Below are 23746 nucleotides of genomic sequence, written 5' to 3'. Positions count from 1 at the left end.
ATTATATTGTGTTACAAACGTTGGATTGGATTATGAATTTAAATCAATTATATATAATATAATTTTTGTTAATGCCTACGGAAGTCAACTTAAAACTTATTTAGAATACTCGCTGTTACAATCATAAAATTATAAACTAGGTATAAATGCTTCAAAGAAGAAAAAAGTCTTTCTAAATGAATGTCGTCAAGGGAATACATTATAAAGAAGGAACGCAAAAAACCTCTTAGATTAAAGAACCAGCTGAGCCATTAGGTCGGATGATTGGCAGATAGGACTGCCGTACTCTGAAAAAAAAAGCAGCACGTATTAAAAATTTGGCCAGAAAACCCGTTCTTCAAATATCGACCAATTAAAATGACCCTCATCGTAGGAAAGTATTATCAAACCTGGGACTTGCTGCTAAGTCTCAGGTTTAAGCGGGTTCTTTTTTGTTCAAGATGAGGGTCATTTAATCGACCGATATTATTTGAAAGACGAGTTTTCTGGCCAAATTTTAAAATATGGGTTTTTCCCGAGTGCGGCTAATCTGTCCTGCCCAAGAGTTTATAGATAGTATGCGCTTAGCTAAGAAGCTCATAACATTGCCATCCGGAAGTATAACGGACCAACACACAAAAATGTGTGTATCCATGAACGTTTAGAGTCAGGTTAATAGATAGTTTGAAGATGACGTCACTCAGGCCTTTGTTATTGTTTTTTGCCATCCGCGTTTATGAGTAATGCTCACTAAACTGGATCAACCAGACTTTAAACGTTCATGGATACACACAGTTTTGTGTGTTGGTCCGTTATACTTCCGGATGGCAATGTTATGAGCTTCTTAGCCAAGCGCATACTATCTATACAGTTCAGTGAGCATTACTCATAAACGCGGATGGCAAAAAACAATAACAAAGACCTGAGTGACGTCATCTTCGAACTATCTATATTATGTTGATATTTGTTGACAGTATTAACCAGTAGATTTTTGACCAATCAAAACATGAAATTTGTGACACACCCTCACACGTGCTCGGACAAACATAGTCGGTTGTTTATAAACAGTAACGTGAATGGAATCGACCCCTCTCTGATCATTGTTATTGTTTTCATACCGCCAAATGGGTGACTAGTTATCACATGATTTTCTTGATCAGATTATAAACGTTTAGGTTTACACATAATTTTCTGTGTTGGTTCTTCTATTGATCAAGCGCTAGAGTAGTGAGTATTTTACTTAAGCACAAACCATCGATAGTAAAACATGTGTAGTTTGCTGTGTCTACACTGCCATTGGTTCATTATGACGATTGTCCGAGAGGCGTGGTTATCTACTGGTCTATGGCTGGCGCAGAATTCATTATTAAGGATGCATGATAATCAAGTAGTAAAGTTCTACGGTACTTCTAATTGTAAGAGATGAAGTGAGTAGGAAAGTGCCAAAAGACAATAGAGAATAAAAATTTCGCGGCGGTGATGGGGGTTTGAACTCGCGACCTTACTGGTACGAAAACTCCGCCTGGCCGGTGAGAGCGTGACTCTACCGTATGAGCTATCCACGATCCCACACTTCTTATACTTCTAATTGTATAACTTCTTGATGGTCATTTTACATCATATAATATAATGAAGCAAGTACATTAAGAGTATAGATAGTATGCGCTTGGCTAAGAAGCTCATAACATTGCCATCCGGAAGTATAACGGACCAACACACAAAAATGTGTGTATCCATGAACGTTTAGAGTCAGGTTAATAGATAGTTTGAAGATGACGTCACTCAGGCCTTTGTTATTGTTTTTTGCCATCCGCGTTTATGAGTAATGCTCACTAAACTGGATCAACCAGACTATAAACGTTCATGGATACACACAGTTTTGTGTGTTGGTCCGTTATACTTCCGGATGGCAATGTTATGAGCTTCTTAGCCAAGCGCATACTATCTATACAGTTCAGTGAGCATTACTCATAAACGCGGATGGCAAAAAACAATAACAAAGACCTGAGTGACGTCATCTTCGAACTATCTATATTATGTTGATATTTGTTGACAGTATTAACCAGTAGATTTTTGACCAATCAAAACATGAAATTTGTGACACACCCTCACACGTGCTCGGACAAACATAGTCGGTTGTTTATAAACAGTAACGTGAATGGAATCGACCCCTCTCTGATCATTGTTATTGTTTTCATACCGCCAAATGGGTGACTAGTTATCACATGATTTTCTTGATCAGATTATAAACGTTTAGGTTTACACATAATTTTCTGTGTTGGTTCTTCTATTGATCAAGCGCTAGAGTAGTGAGTATTTTACTTAAGCACAAACCATCGATAGTAAAACATGTGTAGTTTGCTGTGTCTACACTGCCATTGGTTCATTATGACGATTGTCCGAGAGGCGTGGTTATCTACTGGTCTATGGCTGGCGCAGAATTCATTATTAAGGATGCATGATAATCAAGTAGTAAAGTTCTACGGTACTTCTAATTGTAAGAGATGAAGTGAGTAGGAAAGTGCCAGAAGACAATAGAGAATAAAAATTTCGCGGCGGTGATGTGGGTTTGAACTCGCGACCTTACTGGTACGAAAACTCCGCCAGGCCGGTGAGAGCGTGACTCTACCGTATGAGCTATCCACGATCCCACACTTCTTATACTTCTAATTGTACAACTTCTTGATGGTCATTTTACATCATATAATATAATGAAGCAAGTACATTAAGAGTATAGATAGTATGCGCTTGGCTAAGAAGCTCATAACATTGCCATCCGGAAGTTTAACGGACCAACACACAAAACTGTGTGTATCCATGAACGTTTATAGTCAGGTTAATACAGTTCAGTGAGCATTACTCATAAACGCGGATGGCAAAAAACAATAACAAATACCTGAGTGACGTCATGTTCGAACTATCTATAGATAGAATGAAGATGACGTCACTCAGGTCTTTGTTATTAGTTTTTGCCATCCGTTTTTATGATTATTTCTCATTGTTCTGTTTTAACCAGACAATAAAAGTTCATGGTTACTCATAGTTTTGTGTGTTGGTCCGTTATACTTCCGGATTGCAATGTTGTGAACTTCTTAACCAAGTGCATACTATCTAGATGGAGAGAAAGATAAAGGGATTAAAACGTGACTCATATATAAGGGAACGACACAAAACAAACGACGTTTTGGCCTTTGGCATTTTAAAAGTAAACACGAAATATGTTATATTATTATGTATTAGATTGTCATAATATTTGGAACATTAGAGGTAAAAATGTGTGTGTGTGTGTGTGTGTGTGTATGTGTGTGTGTGTGTGTGTGTGAGACGTCAATCTCTCTCTCTCTCTCTCTCTCTCTCTCTCTCTCTCTCTTTCTCTCTCTCTCTCTCTTTCAGGGGAAGTAATGAAGTGGACTAGAAAACGGAAGTGAGCTAATGGTTTGATGTAATATGGTCGTCATTGGTGGTGGTATAGAAGGTTTGGATTTAGACCTAGATACACGTCCCCTTTTGGAAGAGGAACTCAAGGGAGTTTCCTTTTAAACCTAAGAATTTAGACGCCGATTACATTTTAACAAAAGTCGAACTATCTTCCGTTATTTTATTTTTAAAAATTACGTAGCTACATAGTTCTGATCAGTCTCTTATATAGATAGTTCGAAGATGACGTCACTCGGGTCTTTGTTATTGTTTTTTTTTGCCATCCGCGTTTATGAGTAATGCTCACTGAACTGTATTAAAAAGACTATGAACGTTCATGGATACATACAGTTTTGTGTGTTGGTCCGTTATACTTGAGGATGGCAATGTTATGAGCTTCTTAGCCAAGTGCATACTATCTATATAATATGGTCAAATTATTTTATATGTTTATAACAACACTTTGTAATGCTATGAATCCCTGTGTGTCTCAAACTGCTCTTGTGGATTAACAAAAATCAGAAGGCGATTTTCAATTTATTTGTATGATGAAATAAAATAAAGTTTTTTTTTTCTCGTGTTTTTGTGTCCACCATATAGATAGTTCGAAGATGACGTCACTCAGGTCTTTGTTATTGTTTTTTGCCATCCGCGTTTATGAGAATGCTCACTGAACTGTATTAACCCGACTATAAACGTTCATGGATACATACAGTTTTGTGTGTTGGTCCGTTATACTTCCGGATGGCAATGTTATGAGCTTCTTAGCCAAGCGCATACTATCTATAGCCTGACACTGACCAAAAATGACGTCTTTGGCCCCAAAAGAAAACAATCGTGAGTTGTATTCAATAGTTCAACCAATGGGACCACTTGTTTCCATGAGCACTACTAACGACAACTCACTAGGCGGTGCAAAAACCAATTATGGACGTCAAAATGCCAGTCTTTTTGGGTTTCAGTGGTCAGGCTATAACTTAATGATGGCTACGCCCTGGGCCACACAATTTGGTGGAGGTGTGCTGATCCCGATATCTCCACGAAGGCAAGATAGAAAGAACGAATTTGACTATTGGACGTCACTCAGCTCACCTCGGCGATTTTAATGATTAGTTTTCACAAAATTATGTCATTCAGACTATCAGTTAAACGTTCAAGGTTACACATAGTGTTTAGTGTCGGCATGTCACATCCGGTGGGTGGATCTTGTAAATGTTTGTCCTTAAAGCAGAGCATCAATTATGTTTTCTGCCTACGTAAACCACAGTGAAGCGAGGGTTTTATCACATCCATCTGATCGCGGGGTATATTCAACATCGCTGACAACTCGAGCCATTATAGTGCTGAAGCATCGTCTAAATGGCTTTGCCTTACAGGACCTTTAACCACAATAACAAATGGATTCAACAGTCGTAACGTCACTTCCTTCCTAATGACGCATGGTAGCTTGTAACACTGGCTCTAAACTATCGGAACAATGGCGGACGCCCGTATGAAAAATTTCTCCGGCGAGTATAAAGGGTATCTAGAGAAAAAAAAAACACATACATTTGATCATGTTTTGACTTTTACACATTCTGATCACAAGACATATGAAAAGTTCTAGCCAGCATGAAAAATAAAAAGTAATGATTTTCTTTGTTTAGAACCAAGATGGCCGCCGTTGCCAGGCGGCGTGACATCAGACTATTGAATCGTATTCTGCAATTAGAAATTTCCTGACATGTCCTCAGACGGGTTATAAATATGCAATATAAAAAGGTTATTTCCTGAAAATATTGACCTACGTTATTTTAGCCCGGTTTATATCTGACAGGATCTGGTTATAAAATAGTCAACGTGACCAATGAAAAATTCTAAGAATTATCTGACGTTCCACGCCCAAACTGACAGGGGAATGCACTTTAATCCTGAGAGTATTCTTACACGCAGACGACGACGGACATTTGACCTGATGCTTAGCGATAAACACCGGCAACGTTTTTAACACCGACAACCTTTTTGGTCTAGCGGTAATGAAATACCATTCATCTACATCATAATCCATGAAAGTATTGGCCACAATAATAATCCCAGATGTAGGACAACAGCTAGATAAAATTATGGCCATGGATATAATGCCATACTCTGGAAAAATCCATATTTTAAAATTTGGCCAGGAAACTCGTCCTTCGAATATCGATCGATTTAAATGACACTCGTCTTGGCAAAAAAAACCTTCTCAAACCTGGGACTTCGCGAAGACATACCATCTATCGTTAGTTTTAGGAGAGATTCTTCGATCCACTCAAAGATTTCCTGGTCCCCATAGAGCAGAAATGTGACATCACACCCTCTTCTCTTCCTGTTCCAATCCCCTTTGAAGTGTGTGTGTAACCGGAACTCCAGAGGACTTCTACTGAACAGGTTAGACATTGAATCAAAAGGTGCCATAACTATTTTATATTGCAGGATGTATAGGCAGAGTCTAAGGATTACGGGCGGGACGTAAAAGAGCGAGGATGGATGATCTTTATTGACGACCACCATATATTATCATTTAGACTAGAAAATAAGATGCCATCACTCTCTCTCTCTCTCTCTCTCTCTCTCTCTCTATCTCTGTCTCTCTATCTCTGTCTCTCTCTCTCTCTCTTTGTTTGTCTGAATCTCTCTCTGTCTCTCTGTCTCTCTCTCTCTGTCTCTCTCTCTCTCTCTTTCTCTCTCTTTCATACACATACACACATACGCATACAATCACACACACACACACACACACACACTTATACGCACACGTATATTCACAAGAATCGGATGACAGTTCGACTTTTAGAAAATGTAATCGGCGTTTAAATTCTTATCTTTAAAGGCAAACTCCCTTGAGTTCCTCTTCCAGAATGTTACGTTTGAAGGTCTAAATTCAAACATTCTATACCGAAATATCACACCAAGCCAGGTATTCAGAAATCCAGAGGAGTGGTTTTACACTTCCAATGAGATAGAAACCGTTGTATAAATCTCTCCTTACCAGCTGTTTCTCAGAATTTTCCCTGAAACATCTTACGACCCAATACAAAAATAGATTCTTCTTCACTCATACGGAAAAGCAACAAGTACATTCTATACCTAATATTGTTCAATTAAATAAGCTCTACAACACAGTGTCAAGTTTTTATTGCTATGGCGAAAAACATTCTTTAAATTCTGTGATATACAAAAGAAATTAGAAGGGTAAAATTGTTGATTTATATCGTAACGAATGTGACGATTTTTTTATGGGTGGAAAGGAGTGGTTAAATGATATAATATTTGTTCCCTATCATGAATTGGTGGAACGCTCTGATCACATTCAAAAGAGTTGTGTTCGAATCCGGATACAAATGACATCCCCTACCCCATTATTTTTAATCTAACAGTGAATAGTATGTGACCTCTGACACAAGAATTCACGTTATCCATAGTCCAAAAAGCATTAGCCAGCTACAAAGCTAGTGTAATTTCCAACACGTTGAATTCTGATTTAATAATACGTTCCTTATTGATGTAAGGAGTGTAAATGTAAGTGTGTGTGTGGGTGTATGTGTGCGTGTGTGTTCGTGTGTTTATGAAAGAGAGAGTAAAAGAGAAAGAGAAAGAGAGAGAGAGAGAGAGAGAGAGAGAGAGAGAGAGAGGAGAGAGAGAGAGGAGAGAGATAGATAGATAGATAGATAGAGAGAGAGAGAGAGAGAGAGAGAGAGAGGAGAGAGATAGATAGATATATAGATAGATAGATAGATAGATAGAGAGAGAGAGAGACAGAGAGAGAGAGAGAGAGAGAGAGAGAGGCGAATAGGAAGAAATAGACAGATGGATACATTTATAGATAGAGATAGAAAGAAAGGTAGAGATTGATAGACAAACTTATAGATAGAGGTAGTAAGATATAGATAGATAGATAGATAGATAGATAGATAGATAGATAGATAGATAGATAGATAGAGCTGGAGAGAAAGAGATGGGTTAATAGGTATATTTATAGATAGAAATAAAGATATAGATGGATGGACATATATATAGATCAAACTATAAATAGCTAGATAGATAACTAGATAGATACATAGAGAAAAATGCAAAGAGACTAATATAATTTGACATATCATGATGACAATATTACACTCATCAATGGAGATAGGGATGGATTTATATGTCTGCTGGCTTGATAGAAATGTCATCGCCTATTTCTTGTATAGATTTCAACAGATAAATTGGTCTCGAGTGCTGACGAAGGCGTAAAGATACGATCAGGATTGAGTGGGATCGAAATGTAGTAGGAGAGATTCAATATCGCGTCCGCCTTAGAAAAGTTGACAAGACCTGTTATTTATTTTGTGTGTTTTTTTTCTTCTTACTATAGACAAAATCTCTAACGCCTTATGAAAATTCTAATTTCCATAAGATCTAATCTTGTCTCTTGTGATACTGCTAGCATCTAGGAATATAGGTAAGCCGATATATGTGTGCTGATTTGGCAAAACCCGTCGGATGTCGCACGAGCTAGTTTTGAGATACGAACAAATAAAGGTGAACAATCGTTGTCTGCATGATTATCGCTTTTTCACTTCGTAGTTTTGTAATATCCATCTAACTACATTCTCACGAAAGGATTTAAATTTTTTTTCTGAGTCAAACCGCAATATATTACAGACCGTCTTTGTATGTCTTGTCTTTAAAAGTGATTTTTCTCCGTTTCATAATTTTTGACCCCCCCCCCCCCCTTTAGAAAGCACCCGATCAAATAAATTAAATTAAAAATCCCCCCAGAAAAGCACATTAAAATAATAAGAAAAAAGAATCAGAATCAAAGATAATAGATAACAATGACCCCAGGTTTGTAAGAATCTTTAAAAGTTATTTGTAGGCTAGTGGTATGATACTTGACACGTGGCATACGTTCTTGGTTCGAATCCAACTGTAGGCGGGACAAAGTTGAATCCTTGGGAAATGATATTTAATTACTTTCTCACCATATTCAGGTGTAAAATGAGTACCTGGTCGGTATCAGTGTTGTCCATGTCGAACCCCCTCCCACCCCCCCCCCCAAAAAAAAAATAGATGCGCAGAAAAACAAGACGCAAAGAACATTTCTGTCTCCTAAGTACTTGTTAATGTAAATGTTGCTGCTCGAAGCTCGAAGAAATAAATAATAATATGAAATTGAATGTAAGCTTCAATTTAATTACAAAAAAAAAAAAAAAACCCAGATCAAATGAACGTTTCGGGCTTCCGCTTTATCACCAAAACAGGATGAATGAAACACCACAGATGAATGAGATAATGTGGTAGTGGCGTAGTTAAGATGTTTATTCTTTTGTTTAAGTCTGAATTTTGTAGTGAAAAAATCTGTATATATAGCAGTTCAAACCATTCTAAAATAAATAAAAACCGTTTTCAAACCATTCTAAAATAAACAAACCGTTTTCAAACCATTCTAAAATAAACAAACCGTTTTCAAACCATTCTAAAATAAAAAACCGTTTTCAAGCCATTCTAAAAATAAAAAGCCGTTTTCAAACCGTTCTCAAACTAAAAAGCCGTTTTCAAATCTTTCTAAAAATAAAAAAGCCGTTATTTTATCCATTTCGTAAAATGAAATGAAAGAGATTAAGGAGGGAACTTCTAAGACATCAGAAACATAGAACGGTCTATTTTTAACTCGAACCTTTGTAAAGCAATGGAATTGAAGTATTGATTCAAAGACGACGGGGGTCCTTGTTCGATTTTTTATTACACCCCATTTCCATCAATTGACATCGTTGAAGGGTCTCAAAATGTATTTATTTAAAACGTTTTCATTTTGCTAATTTTCCTAAAACCCACTAATGGCGCTGATATAACCTAAATGTGTTGCAAGCGCCGTAAAACCCTTAAAAAACAAACGAACATAAGACCCACACATAAAATTTAAAGTTCCATTCTTGTTTTTTTTTAACCAGTTGACTGTCGTAATCTGGAATTTCTCGTATTTAAGAAGTTGGCGGCCAGAAATCCCATCCACAAATATCGGTCGATTTAAATGAGCCTCATCTTGGCAAAAGCTCTCAAACTTGGGACCTCACTAGTTGACAGTTGTTTGGAATTCGGTCAATTATTTTTATCCTGGCCTAATGACTTCATTTGAAAAAAAGAAAACATATTGAACTACAAATCAGCCATTGAATTAACAATAAATCTAAATTCTGAATTTTCAGGCAGTTGATAAAGAGAGCATGAAAGACTGGAACAGATTGACCGTTTTGGAAAGATGTATAAATTTGTATCTTATAGCGAAAAAGCCACTGGTTTCAAGGTTTTAAGTAGAGGTTGCCAACTAAACTAAAAAAACCCACAAAAAACTCTATGTAAAACGTTCTTTAATTGCAATGTGCATAAAATACCAATAATTATAATGTCTCTAATTTTGACCCTGTCACCTTCAACCCATTTATGTGTTTTGTAGATGCGTCTACAGTTTATCTTTATGTCTTAAGACTAGAGATATAATATATTACACCGTATGCATGGGCTGCTTTCGTAAACTGTATGCGACATGAAATTTGAAAGGTTATGAATGATATTATTAGCTAGGTTCCTATTTTCTAGGAGCCTGTCCCACTTGCGTGCAAGATTCCATATCTAGAAATGAAGCTTACCTCTTTATACATCTGTCTGTCCCATGCTGCTTTCGCTTCGATTTGTTTTCCCATTCTAGATGCATTTATTTGCATTTAAAACGGAAGTCACCCTGTCCACTATATCTGTGTTTCGTGTGTGATCGTTTGTGAATGTGTGTGTGTGTGAACGTGTGTGTGTGTGCGTCTGTGTGTGAGATCTGTATAAAACTAATGTGAGATGGTATAACTCATCAGGCGATACGATAGAATCATCAAAACACCAGTAAAAGAAAAGATTGGCTTGTATGGATGGAGAGCTATTCAAATTCGTGAGACTCTTTGAAATAAAATATCATCAGTAATACGCTTCAACAGTCGTAACGTCACTTCCCTCGTAATGACGCATTGTGACTTAGTAACTGGCTCTAAACTATCGGAACAATGGCGGACGCCCTTATGAAATATTTCTGCAACGAGCATAAAAGTGTATCCAGAGGAGAAAAACATTATAAATATGATCTTGTTTTGACTTTTATACATTCTGATCACAAGACATATTATGAAAAGTTCTAGCCAGCATGAAGAATAAAAGTACCGATTTTCTTTGTTTAGAACCACGATGGCCGCCATTGTTGGGCGACGTGACGTCATTCTATTGAATCCTTATCAATTAAATTACAAAAGATTTGTTTACCTTTAAATACCTTGATACGCATTATAAAAGAAGAGAATTTGATCAGAATAATAATAATTAGATACGGACAATGGCGTTAATTCTCATGAGAAATTTTAAGTATGAAACTCCTACTTAAAGTGTTCTTGAAACCATTTAGGGAATTGAGTCTTATGTTTTAAAATCCATGTTCCTTTCATACACACACATATCGATTGATAATAATATTTTAATAATTGAGCTTTATATAGCGCAATATCCACTAAATGTGCTCAAAGCGCTTTACAAGGGGTCCCTGGTCAACAGCAACATTTAACATGCAGGACGGGACATGACGCCTGTTAGGCGATATTACAATTTTTCGGACAAAGACAATGCTGTTTAACGGCCAGGTAGTCATTTTACACCTGAGTACGGTGAATGAATGTGAGTAAAGAGCCTTTTCCAAGGACTCAACTATGCGCCGAGAGCGAGGCTCGAACCCAGGACCTTCCGGTCGGAAAGCGAGTGTCATACCACTAGACCACATAGCCGCTGATAAAGAGCTTCACTCACTTTCTGTGATTCTTTCTAATTAGGTATGAGATGGACGAGCCGATAAATAGGGAATGAGATTAGCGGAAGAGTAGCGTCCCTTGATTGGACGTCACCTTACAGAGAGAACGTGTCTCATGCCGCTTTCACCGGAAGCGAGGACTAGAGACGCATGCGCAAAACCAATATGACGTTCTCTCTCTAATAACTTCTCCGCCGGTGACGTCCAATCAAGGGACGCTACTCTACCGATAATCTCATTCCCTATAATTGCTCTTTAACATGGATAACCCAGATTTGAGTTTCTTTGTCGGAATATCGTTTTTTTTTTTTTTTTTTGCCTTGTGCAAAAAACTTAGCCCTTATTGTCCCCTTTGCGATACTGCACTGAGGTATGGCCTGGGCTATGTTGAATAGCCAAATAAAACTTTTCCGAAAGACGAATAAAGGAAGTTTTTAAAATATAAATCTTTTATTTCTATACCTGTCAAATAAACTATCGTGTATACCCATGATTTGAATTAAATATTATATATTTCTATACTTATTAAGGATTATCAGAGAATGGACAGAACCATGTTCACTTTTAAGAAAATAAGCTTATATAATGAATTGGTTGCTTTTAAAAATGAATAAATAACTGAATAAATAAATGAATAAACTCTTCATTCAAATGAACATTGGGTCAACAAACGTTCAACTCAAGAACGGATAACTAATTGAGCTTTATATAGGGCAATATCCACTAAATGTGCTCAAAGCTCTTTACAAGGAGTCCCTGGTCAACAACAACATTTAACATGTAGGACTGGACATGACGCCTGTTAAGCGATATTACAATTTTTCGGACAAAGACAACGCTGTTAACGGCCAGGTACTCATTTTACACCTGAGTACGGTGAGCGAATGTGAGTATTAAAGGGCCTTTTCCAAGAACTCAACTATGCGCCGAGCGCGAGGCTCGAACCCAGGACCTTCCGATCCGAAAGCGAGTCATTCCACTAGACCACATAGCCGCACAATTGGTGGTAATACATTTTGTTTACAATTTCTATCATATTTGGTTTCTCAAGTATCCGTATTTTTACGAGTGAGCATAAATTAACCTAATTGAAACTGAGACCCCCCCCCCCTCCCCTCCCCCTGATTTCATCATCAGGCAGTTCAATTTAAATAAACAAATCTTTTAAAATGTGACTTGTAAATTGATATTTAGAAATAGGTCAGACGCTGAGAGATAAAAGATTGAAATATTATAAATCTCATATTTTGATGTCATGATAAAAACGATTTTAAAGATTATTAAGCTCAAAAGTTATTTTATCAAGATGTTTAAGGTTTTTTAATTACTACTTATATTGATATGAGGCCTAAAATAAGATTCCTTAAAGTTACATCAACAAAAAGTTTCCTAATTTTAGGCATTTTATACTATGTTTTCTTATAAAAATTAATCAATCATGTCGCAAATTCTATAGAACTGTTTCCATCACAAATTTGTTATGATCAGAGAGAAAATATAGAAGCAGCTGAAGACGCGAGATAAAAAAATATTAAAATATACGGATGTAGAGTGATAATTGGCAACATTGCTTGAAGGCTTAAAGAGATGATCCAAAACTTTTAGAGATGGCTTATTAATTTGTTGACATGATTTTCGTTTTTTTAATTATTTTGTTTTCTAATTTGTCTGACCCAGTATCACACATCCAGATTGTAATCTGAGAGATGTATTTTAGCATTTTAAGTTGTTCGCACACTGTCGTTCGTTTACATGAATTATGAATTGAATATATTATATGGGCTCTTTAATTGAAACAGAAAGCCTGTGAACTGAGAACACACATTATGATATTTATGTATTAATATGTGGTCTTACTTATGGTCTATTTTGACACAAACCGAGAGAGAGAGAGAGAGAGAGAGAGAGAGAGGGAGAGAGAGGGAGAGAGAGAAAGAAAGAGAGAGAGAGAGAGAGAGAGAGAGAGAGAGAGAGAGAGAGAGAGAGAGAGAGAGAGAGAGAGAGAGAGAGAGAGAGAGAGAGAGAGAGAGAGAGAGAGAGAGAGAGAGAGAGAGCGAGAGAGAGAATGACAAACTATATGAATAATTTACCATTTTTTTATCTGGTTTTCATTCAAGGGGTGTAATGACAGCAGATGATATGGCATTCTTAACCAGTTAACTGCCGTACTCTGGTGAGACACGTATTTAAAAATTTGGCCAGAAAACTCGTCCTTCATATACATCGATCGATTTAATTGACCCTCAACTTGGGAAAATCTTAAACCTGGGACCTCGCTTTAAATGACCCTCATCTTGGGAAAAATCTCTCAAACAGGGTGAGAGAGCTTTTGGCTAGGTGACGGTCATATAAATTTTATCTTGTATATCACTCCGCGTGAAAGGATAAAAAGATGGCGTCGGGAGTAGCAAGAGTTTTTAGATGAGTTTCGGGGATTATAGACCGCGATAGAGTCCTTGATCACGTGATGGTGTGAATGACACTGTTTTCGTATTAACAATCTGTGAAAACGAATAGAAAATGAGACAGATGGATGTCTATCATTAGGGCTGTTTTCGTCCGGCCAAAAATCTTAGTCCACGTTAGGAGGAAACATCTCAAGGCAACTCAACCCAATTGCGAATGAATAGCTAGCTTCAGGCAACACTGTCTATCACGTCTACTCTGAAAAAATACATTTTTAAACTTTTGGCCAGAAAAATCGCCCAAATATCGATGGATAAAAAAAGCCATCGTATTGTAAAAATCTCTCAAAAAACCTGGTTTTGTAAAAATCTCTCCAAAAACCTGGTTTTGTAAAAATCTCTCCAAACACCTGGTTTTGTAAAAATCTCTCAAAAAAACCTGGTTTTGGAAAAATCTCTCCAAAAACCTGGTTTTGAGCGCTTTTGACAAGATGAGGGCTATTTTGAGCGATCGCTTTTTGAAGGTCGTGTTTTCTGGTCTTAATGTTAAACACGTGTATTTTTTTTCAGGGTACTGCGGTATAATTGGACATTGTCGACTCTGACTTGCATATCTTTTATTCGATGGTTCGATTGAGGTGCCATTCGAAATCGTCAGATACGATGCTCCTCTTATATTTCTCATTCTTTTGATTGTTACTCTTGTCTATGGTTATATATATATATATATATATATATATATATATATATATATATATATATATAATACTAATGATAATAATAATAATAGTATTAATAATAATAATAATGATAATAATAATAATAATAATAATAATAATAATAATAATAATAATAATAATAATAATAATAAATAATAATAATAATAATAATAATAACAATAATAATAATAATAAAACACAATGAATCTTTTAAAAAAAACCCTCACTTGTCGTTATAGACTACGTTCACCCCCCCCCCCCCCCCCAAAAAAAAAAGGAAAGAAAAATGCTGTAAGTTTGGCCTCATATTTCTTTTGTGTTCGTATACTCCTGTTTGATGCAGAACAGATGTATTATTTCTATCTAAATAGAATTTGTAATCTTAAAACAAAAAAGAGAAAATAGTAATACTGTCTGGAGAAAATCAAATCTGTGTGACGTCTGTCATGAGTAAATGACAGTGATCTATTGTAATATTGTTGTTGTGCTTATTTTCCCCTTAACAATAATTACATTCCACGGATTAGTGCGATTCTAAGCGGGAGCAAGCAAGATGTAGGGATTGGTATTTAATCTTAGGTATTAAACCGCCATCCGCGATACCAGCCAAAATTTTTATTTCTCATAAATAGAGTATTGTGGGGAATGTTGCTGGCTAGAAATACAATGTACAATATAAATAAATAAATTTACAATTTTTGAATATCTTCTGACATGTAACGTGAATATCTACAAAACAATGTGATGGCCGAGTGGTGGTGTGTTTGGTCTGTAATAATGTCAAGCGAAACGTAACATGGCCAATGACCAAATTAATGATAATGACCACTGACTGCTCAACTTTGGCTTTTGCGTCGGGACCTTTCTATGATCATAAGACATAGGCAATGTTTTTTTTCACTTAAATTTAACACTTAGACCATACACTATAGCATCGTTCATGAAGTCATTATATGTGACCCTTCGCCTCAAAACGGTATTAAGTCGGGATGGCTAAGGTATTGAAAATTGAATTTATAGCCAGAAATATCAGACTTGTGTTGAGTTTGTATGTTTTATTGAGGAGAATGGACACCATATTTTAGGATGCTAATGGCAACAATTGATATTTTTGACCAGTGTATTATTTATTTCGGCTTTTAAGCATGTGGTTCGTTCCGAGATATTACGGTTTTGAGACGATGGGTCACATATGCTACCGTGGACTTAGCCTCCCTGACTTCGGAAAGGAACGCACACACAAGGTGGAAATCGACTTGGAAGAATCGGTTCCTCTACGGGGAGGGAACGTTGTCTTCTCATAACTGGGAGAGAAGTGACCGAGCTCCTGTACCAGCAAGAAGAGACACTGGATGGCAGACGACAGTCTACGGTCGAGAAAGTGCTGTCGCATATTACATGAGAGAAGTGGCCGAGCTTCTGTACCAGCAAGAAGAGACACTGGATGGCAGACAACAGTCTACGGTCGAGAAAGTACTGTCGCATATTACATGAGAGAAGTGGCCGAGCTTCTGTACCAGCAAGAAGAGACACTGGATGGTGTGACGAGCGATTTTCTTTCACTGCGCGTTTCTTTATCATTCGTCAGCGTCTCGGTTCAAAACCACTTCAAACCTAGTGGACGAGACATATATTTGATCAACACCTCCATTAAAAATACTCAAACATGGACAGCCTTTCTCCAATAAAGCCCCAAATCTTTCTAACGGAATTTTTGGTCGTTAGGTGGGGAAACATTTCCATTGTATAACGGAACACTCACTTTCAGCTTAAGGCTTATTTACCTGTTCAAATTGTCTGCCCATTGTATTCATGCCTCCTGCTAATTACCTTTCCCAAACAAGTCTCCAACGTCCCTAGGCCCTGAGGTCCTTGTCTCGTTCAAGAGTAGCTAATTGCAATTACTGTCCTTGTGTCTCCGGTAATTCTCCGTTATTCTTTCTTACCAAAGCATCTGGATATCATTGGCTATCTAAAACAGGAAGATTCTTCTGATTGGCTATTTTCGTTTCACAAAACCAAATTCATATCTGAATCTAATCACACACACGCTAAGAAGCCCAAGAAAGAAGAGCTATCCCTCCAATTTCAAACTTTAAAAAAGTTTGTCATCCCTCGGCTGGAGGTAAAATGAATTATTGGTTAACATTGAAAGTGGAACGAGATATTACTGTGAATTCAATTTAATCTATCTATTATTAATATTATATTTTGTGTATATATTTTAATTGTGCTATTCCATGGATGTTCGTAAGTTGGAATACCTGTACAAAACTATATCTATATGTTTCTTATTTTACAGTTAACAGTTGTTTATGATCTATGATATTATTTCATTTATATTCAATATGTATATTGCTTGAATGTCTGTACCCCACCGCCAATCGCCGGCCACACATCATAACCTCAATTATAATTAATAAAAAAATAAATAACGAAATACCAGGGACACAACCCTGTTAAATTCTCATCATGTAAGATAGCTCGACTGTCAGTTGATGTTTAAAACATATACTAACTACCATTATCATGAAGTTACTGCTTCTCCTTGCCTTTGTCGGCAAATAAAGGCTATTATGATGTGTCGCTCAAGGACGATTCGGTGGCGAAAGACAAACTCGATTGGCTCTAAGACCTTGTTGTTTTAACTCTTAAATTGAAGGTCCTTGTCCTGATCCTGGTCCTGGCCATTTTCCTGGTCCTTTTCCGTGTCGTTGGAGCACCCAGCTGTGCCGAATCCCTGCATCCCAGTCCTTGAACAGCGGTAAACCCCTGATGTCAGCCTAACTACAACACACTGTTGTGATGTCCAGAAAACTCTGCAAAGCAGGCGCCAACCCTGGAACTAGCTGATACATTTGCCTCAGTCAAGCAATCCGACGGGATAAAGATAAGCCAAACGGGCTTATACCATTTTCAAATGTATTTTCCACGGACACAAGTGATTAAAAACTACTAACTTAATCAATCAATCATAAATGAATCGATTAATAAAACAATAGATAAATAAATAATAAATTAGATCCACTCAATTAGAGCTATTCTTCCTGATATTAAATAAATACTTATTCTTTCTATCTTTTCCTGTAACAATCTAATTAAACTTTATGTATAGAATTGTTATTATTGCATTGGGCGTTACTATTGTCTTGACTCACTTGTTATTAATACAATTAAGTTATAAGGGATCCTAAGGCAATTCTTGATCTCCCCTAGATTAAACCTGAGCCGTTTGTGATATAGGTTGAGTGGTGCAGCTGGTAACGAGAGCCATAGCGCGCATACTAGTTCGAATCCAGACCATTGAGCTATCGGTTGGACTCGATCCCACAAAATTAACACTCAACCCGCCACAGATGGCAGACAACAGTCTACGGTCGAGAAAGTACTGTCGCATATTACATGAAATCATTCTACGCCACCAAAACGCACGGAGTCTCGGCGATCCGTGGACTTAGCTCCCCTGACTTCGGAAAGGGACGCACATACAAGGTGGAAGTCGACTAGGAAAAATTGGCCCCATCTTTGAAGCAGGGACGTCGTCTTCTCGAAACATGGAGAAAAGTTGCCGAGCTTTTGTACCAACTCTTCACCAATTGGTCTGGCGCCCCATCTACTGGCACTCGTTGTGGAGAAGGCTAGGAGACTGCAGAGCATCAGATTGACTGTCGCATGGTAACCACAATTGCAGGGTGAGATCGCTATTATACAAGAGTTTGGTAGTAAAATAGGCGTCTGAATACTTATTATACAATTTAGAGCGAAACGATTCGAAGCTGCTGCCGAGCATCTGGTTGAGCAATGCATCAAGGCTGTTCATGAGAGCTGAAATGTGTTTTTTTCGGATTGGGTAAATAGCCTTGATATTGTTGTGTAACATTATCAAACTACTGCCAAACAATTCATAAATATTCCACTCTTTTCGTGCTGAATGAATCCGGATAGCTACGAACTAGTGACGAACCAATATACACGTAATTGGATTCAATAGTCTGATGTCACGTTGCCCAGCAACGGCGGCCATCGTGGTTCTAAACAAAGAAAATCGGCACTTTTTATTCTTCATGCTGGCTAGAACTTTTCATATGTCTTGTGATCAGAATGTGTAAAAATAAAAAAATGATCAGATTTATAATGTTGTTTTTTTTCCTCCGGATACGGTTTTATGCTCGTCGGAGAAATATTTCATACGAGCGTCCGCCATTGTTCCGATAGTTTAGAGCCAGTTACTAAGTTACCATGCGTCATTGAAGCATATCTCGAACCACTGAGCGCATAATTGTGACCCAATGCTCCCGTGCATAATAAAAACTATTTCTAGACGTATACCAAGTCTTTAAGATACTGAAATGAAATGTTTTCCTTAATCACCCGACAAGTTGTAATATTAAAAGAGCAAGTTTGATGTAGTCTAATTCTACATAATATTTTTTCTTATTAAATTGATCCTTTATTTGATGTTTCTATCTATATTTTGATTTTCCTATAATTAAATATTGGCCTGAGGGAAATCTTTTTAAGCGGATTTAGAACAGTTTGATTTATTTAATTTGCTGCCGTCATTATCAAAGATAGGAAATTTCACGTTCTTTGATTTAACTATAAATTAACGAGAAGCTCTATAGATATTGATCCAAATTAAAAAATACTAAGGTATTACCCTTAGGTCAACTTTGTGTATCATTTGGGTAGACCATTTTGTAAAAACAACAAAAAGATTATACGTAAAGTGGCCTCTATTTAGTCGAGAGTAATAAAACCGGAGTTTTGTTCTAAAAGCGGTATTTGTACTTTTCCAAGCCTGCAGAGGCAGAGAGTTTATCCTCAACATTAGGATTATCCTAGGTAGATAGATATTTAAAAGACGACATTGACAACTTTGTTTATCACAATGTCAATAACCTAAATTAATATATGAGCCTCATTGTACTGAGTGTGGCAATTACATTGATTCCTTTTCTATAAAACATGAAGTTACGGACTTTGAAATTAAAAACCCAAAGAGCCTAAATAAACTAAACCGTTTGTTTCTATTGTCCTGGCGTATCAAGGGTAATTAAATGAGTTAAATCTCGACCTTGACTCAGTCATTGTCATTACCCAATCCTCAAGGGGGATCTTCGAGTGGAAATAACATCACCATTGATAGGAACTCTCGTTGACCGATCAATATCAATGCTCGTTAAAAAGGATAGGGGATTATAGGTTTTCCCCGGGAATTTATCACTTATTTTATCATCTAAAGTCGTAGAGCTGTGTCAGGGTTTCTGAACCGCGAAATATTATGTTTATTCAGTCTCTATCTTTTACATTTTGCAAAGAAAACGTCTAATCCTTCTTCAAAAACTTGCGACATTGCCTTGCAGGTTTTGATTAATCGAACCTCTTTAGTTTTGTATTAGGTGATTTTGGTACATTATCTTAATACATCTTCGACATTTAATAGAACTCCGTCCCCCAAAAAAAACCAAACAAAACAGCAGGTCACTTCACCCCAAACCCCCAATAAAACTAAAACCCGTGTCATTGAAAGCTTTCTCAACTACACGTTTACCGTGATCTACATAAAATAATTGCGATTTGCATAATGATAAAAGAGGATATTTTGATGTCTTAAGTTCAACATTTTCTTATTTCTAGGCAATCAAGAAAATGTTAGAAATGTATGAAATGTTAGATCGTATCTAGACTCCCTAACATCACGTATATCTAGTAGGATACGAAAATTTATGATAAATTGAACTCATTTAAAATGCATTGGACAAAGCGCTTCAATCCTTGCATTTTGGGTATAATGACAAGTAACAATGGATTTTCACGTTTGATATGAGTGAAAAAATCTTATTTGATCTCGTCAGATAAAACTTTATGAGATTTCTTTAGTGTTCTATCCTTGGATTTGTCAAATTATAATTGATTCTCACATCTGATATTGTGCGGCTATGTGGTCTAGAGATATGACACTCAGTTTCGGATCGGAAGGTCCTGGGTTCGAGCCTCGCGCTCGGCGCATAGTTGAGTCCTTGGAAAAGGCTCTTTACTCACATTCTATCACCGTACTCAGGTGTAAAATGAATACCTGGCCGTTAACAGCGTTGTCTTTGTCAGAAAAATGGTAATATCGACTAACAGGCGTCATGTCCGGTCCTACATGTTAAATGTTGCTGTTGACCAGGGATACCTTGTAAAGCGCTTTGAGCACATTTAGTGGATATTGCGCTATTTAAAGCTTAATTTTTTAAAAAGTTCGTATTACTAAAATGATTTAACAACACAACTTTTGCTTCTTTATCTATCCCAATCAATCTCATTAATGCCTAAGAAAAAATATATTCCCAGTATTTTGTTGTATTGAATTGCTTAAGTGCGATATTCTTTTGCTTATAATATTTCATGAATATGACTATATTATATTGTTATGTATTACACAGGGCAATTAAATGTTATAAGACCCCGTGAACTCTTCAAATATGTTCATATTATATCATACCATTGACTCTTATATTGAGCCCCTTTGAAATTCAACAAAAATACGTTCTTATAAGCCTAATGAAATGACTAGTCAGAGGCAAGAATACTTTATGTCCAAGGAGTCTGTTTAAGTTCCCTGTGATTAATATAATTATAACAATTCATCGCACTGCATTCAAAAACATACAAATCAAATGTAGAAACATCATCAACGTATAAGAAAGAAGAGGAAATTAAATGTTCACTTACACATAAAAGCCCCAAGGTGCCATCGTTCCTTGAAGTAGAAGTTTTGGAGTGCTATTGGTTGGCACACTAGAAGCACCAACAAATCCGCAATGCTGAGATTCACCAGATACAAATTGATGGTTGTGCGCATGTCACGAATTTTTGCCATCACGACGATCACGAGAATATTTCCAAGGACGCCGAGAATGAAAATTAGGACGTTGAAAATTGTGACGTAAATGGTGACGTATTCCGGTAGAGACGGTTGAGACTGAGTGGTTGCGTCCTGAGGATGTTGGTGTGTACCGTTGTCTCGATAATATGATTGATATGTTTTGTCTGAGCCGCTGTCGAACATGATTGAAAAATTCTCCATTTTGGTTAATGTTCACTTATAAAGTAGAATCTAAAATATTCAGAAACATACTTAATTTGAAAAAGTCTTGAGGCATACGACTATAGGACGATTTAGTATTAGTCTGTTATAATTTCCAAACTTTAAGAATCTCATGCTCATCAACAATTTATGCTATTTACTTTAATCAACAATGCTTTCTACTATAAATAAGATATATTCATCAAACAGTAGGTATTCGTTTTAATTTTTTTTTATCCGGGGAAAATCTTTCTTGATTCAATATAAAACATTGGAATCCAAATATTTAAATGATATTAAAAAGGCCACTATCACATTGCTATATTTAGGGCCAGCGATTTTATCACATAAAACTAGACTAATTTATTCAAATGATATAAAATGGCACTCTTTTCCGATTAAATATAACATAAATTTGGGAGGAATTTGAAAATGTCAGGATGTGTTGAGTGACATCCTATCAAATTGATCAGGATATAAATGTTCTTTCCCCTCCTCAAGCCTTTATCAAAACTCTTCCCACACTCTCACCCACTCAAGGATTTATAGGTCTCTTCAATACATTGGACGGGTTTTGTCGAAAATAGAAATACTCACAGAAGAAATGGGCCTGTCCGATTTCATCTAATTTACAGATTCTATTAAAAATCTCTATAAAATCTGTCACCGTTCGTAAATTACAGTTATCAGATGGAGAGTGTAGTAATTTGGTTTCAAGATGCCACTCGGTCTGTCCAGCACTGTGACAGTTATAAAACATTATAATATATAGAAAGATGACGATAGTGATGATAATGATGATGATGATATTAATGATAATGATATAACTACCTCTACTACAACTACTACTACTACTACTACTACTACTACTACTACTACTACTACTACTACTACTACTACTACTACTACTGCTACTACTACTACTACTACTACTACTACTACTACTACTACTTACTACTACTTCCACTACTACTACTACTACTACTACTACTACTACTACTACTACTACTATTACTACTACTACTACTACTACTACTACTACTACTACTACTACTACTACTACTACTACTACTTATACTGCTACTACTTACTATGTGCTCCTATGTGGTCTAGTGGTATGATGCTTGCTTTCGGATCGGAAGTTCCTGGATTTGAGTCCCGTTCTGAGCAGCGCATAGTTGGGTCATTTGAAATGGATATTCACTGACATACTCTCACCATACTCAAGTGTAAAATATATACCTAGCCGTTGTCTCTGACAGAAAAAATAATGTCGCCGAAAAGGCGTAATGTCTCGTCCTACATGTTAAGTGTTCTTGTTGGCTATGGACTTCTTGTAAAGAACTTTGAACACAGTTTTAATAGACATTACCCTATATAAAAGCTCAAGTGTTTTACTACTACTAATACTACAACCACCACCACCACCACTACAACCATCACTACCACCAACACTACCACCACCACTACTACTACTACTACTACTACTACTACTACTACTACTACTACTACTACTACTACTACTACTACTACTACTACTACCACAACAACAACTACTACTACTACTACTACCACCGCCACAACAACAACAACAACAACTACTACTACTACTACTACTACTACTACTACTACTACTACTACTACTACTACTACCACCACCACCACCACACCTACTACTACTACTACTACTACTAATACTACTACTACTACTACTACTACTACTACTACTACTACTACTACTACTACTACTACTACTACTGCTACTACTACTAAATTAAAAATGATGATAAAGATATGAAGGTCATACTAGCAATAATAACATTATTAGCAACAATTCTTATATATGGCGTCATTAGTGAAACAGTGCGGTGTCTCTTCACGACAAAAAAAAAAAAAAAAAAAAAAAAAACCCAAAAAACCAAACAAACGAAAACTAACAACAAAAGATTAAAGAAGCAGTAAAAACAATATAACAAAAATACCCGCACAAATAAAATAAATATGATTTACAAAACAAAAACAAAAACAAAAACAACAACAAAAAAAAAAAAAAAAAAAAAAAAGAAAGAAAGAAAGAAAGAAAAAAAAAATGAAAATGAGAAATTATTTGAACTGACCACACGAGTTGAAAGAATATCACAATATTATTTATAACAGTAATAAATATCTTGTGATAAAAGCACTGGTGAGAATGTTTTTAAAAATTTCCCTACAGAATTCAAACAAAACATTTCTTTCTTCAACTTTGTTATCTATCCACGAACCCACGGAGAGCGGTTGTTCCGAGATAGGTTTGATGCTCACTCACCATTGC

At 36.5% G+C, this 23746-nt stretch overlaps 1 protein-coding gene across 1 annotated transcript in view; it reads right to left on the bottom strand.

Annotated features, from left to right (window-relative positions):
• The window catches only part of LOC144964080 (growth hormone secretagogue receptor type 1-like), a 75381-nt gene extending 53670 nt beyond the window's left edge, over window positions 1-21711 (bottom strand). Inside the window, exon 1 of the mRNA XM_078898020.1 lies at window positions 21078-21711. Within this exon, the coding sequence (XP_078754146.1) occupies window positions 21078-21432 (355 nt within the window). The 5' untranslated portion in view covers window positions 21433-21711. The remainder of the gene's footprint in view (window positions 1-21077) is intronic.
• Between the last annotated feature and the right edge of the window lie 2035 nt (window positions 21712-23746).

The sequence above is a fragment of the Berghia stephanieae genome, chromosome 2 (assembly GCF_034508935.2).
Source record: "Berghia stephanieae isolate SIO BIC M18660-M18661 chromosome 2, UCSD_Bste_1.3, whole genome shotgun sequence".
Taxonomy (NCBI): Eukaryota; Metazoa; Mollusca; class Gastropoda; order Nudibranchia; family Aeolidiidae; genus Berghia; species Berghia stephanieae.
The sequence above is the reverse complement of the archived record's forward strand: the minus strand, read 5'-3'. Positions and strand labels throughout refer to the sequence as shown.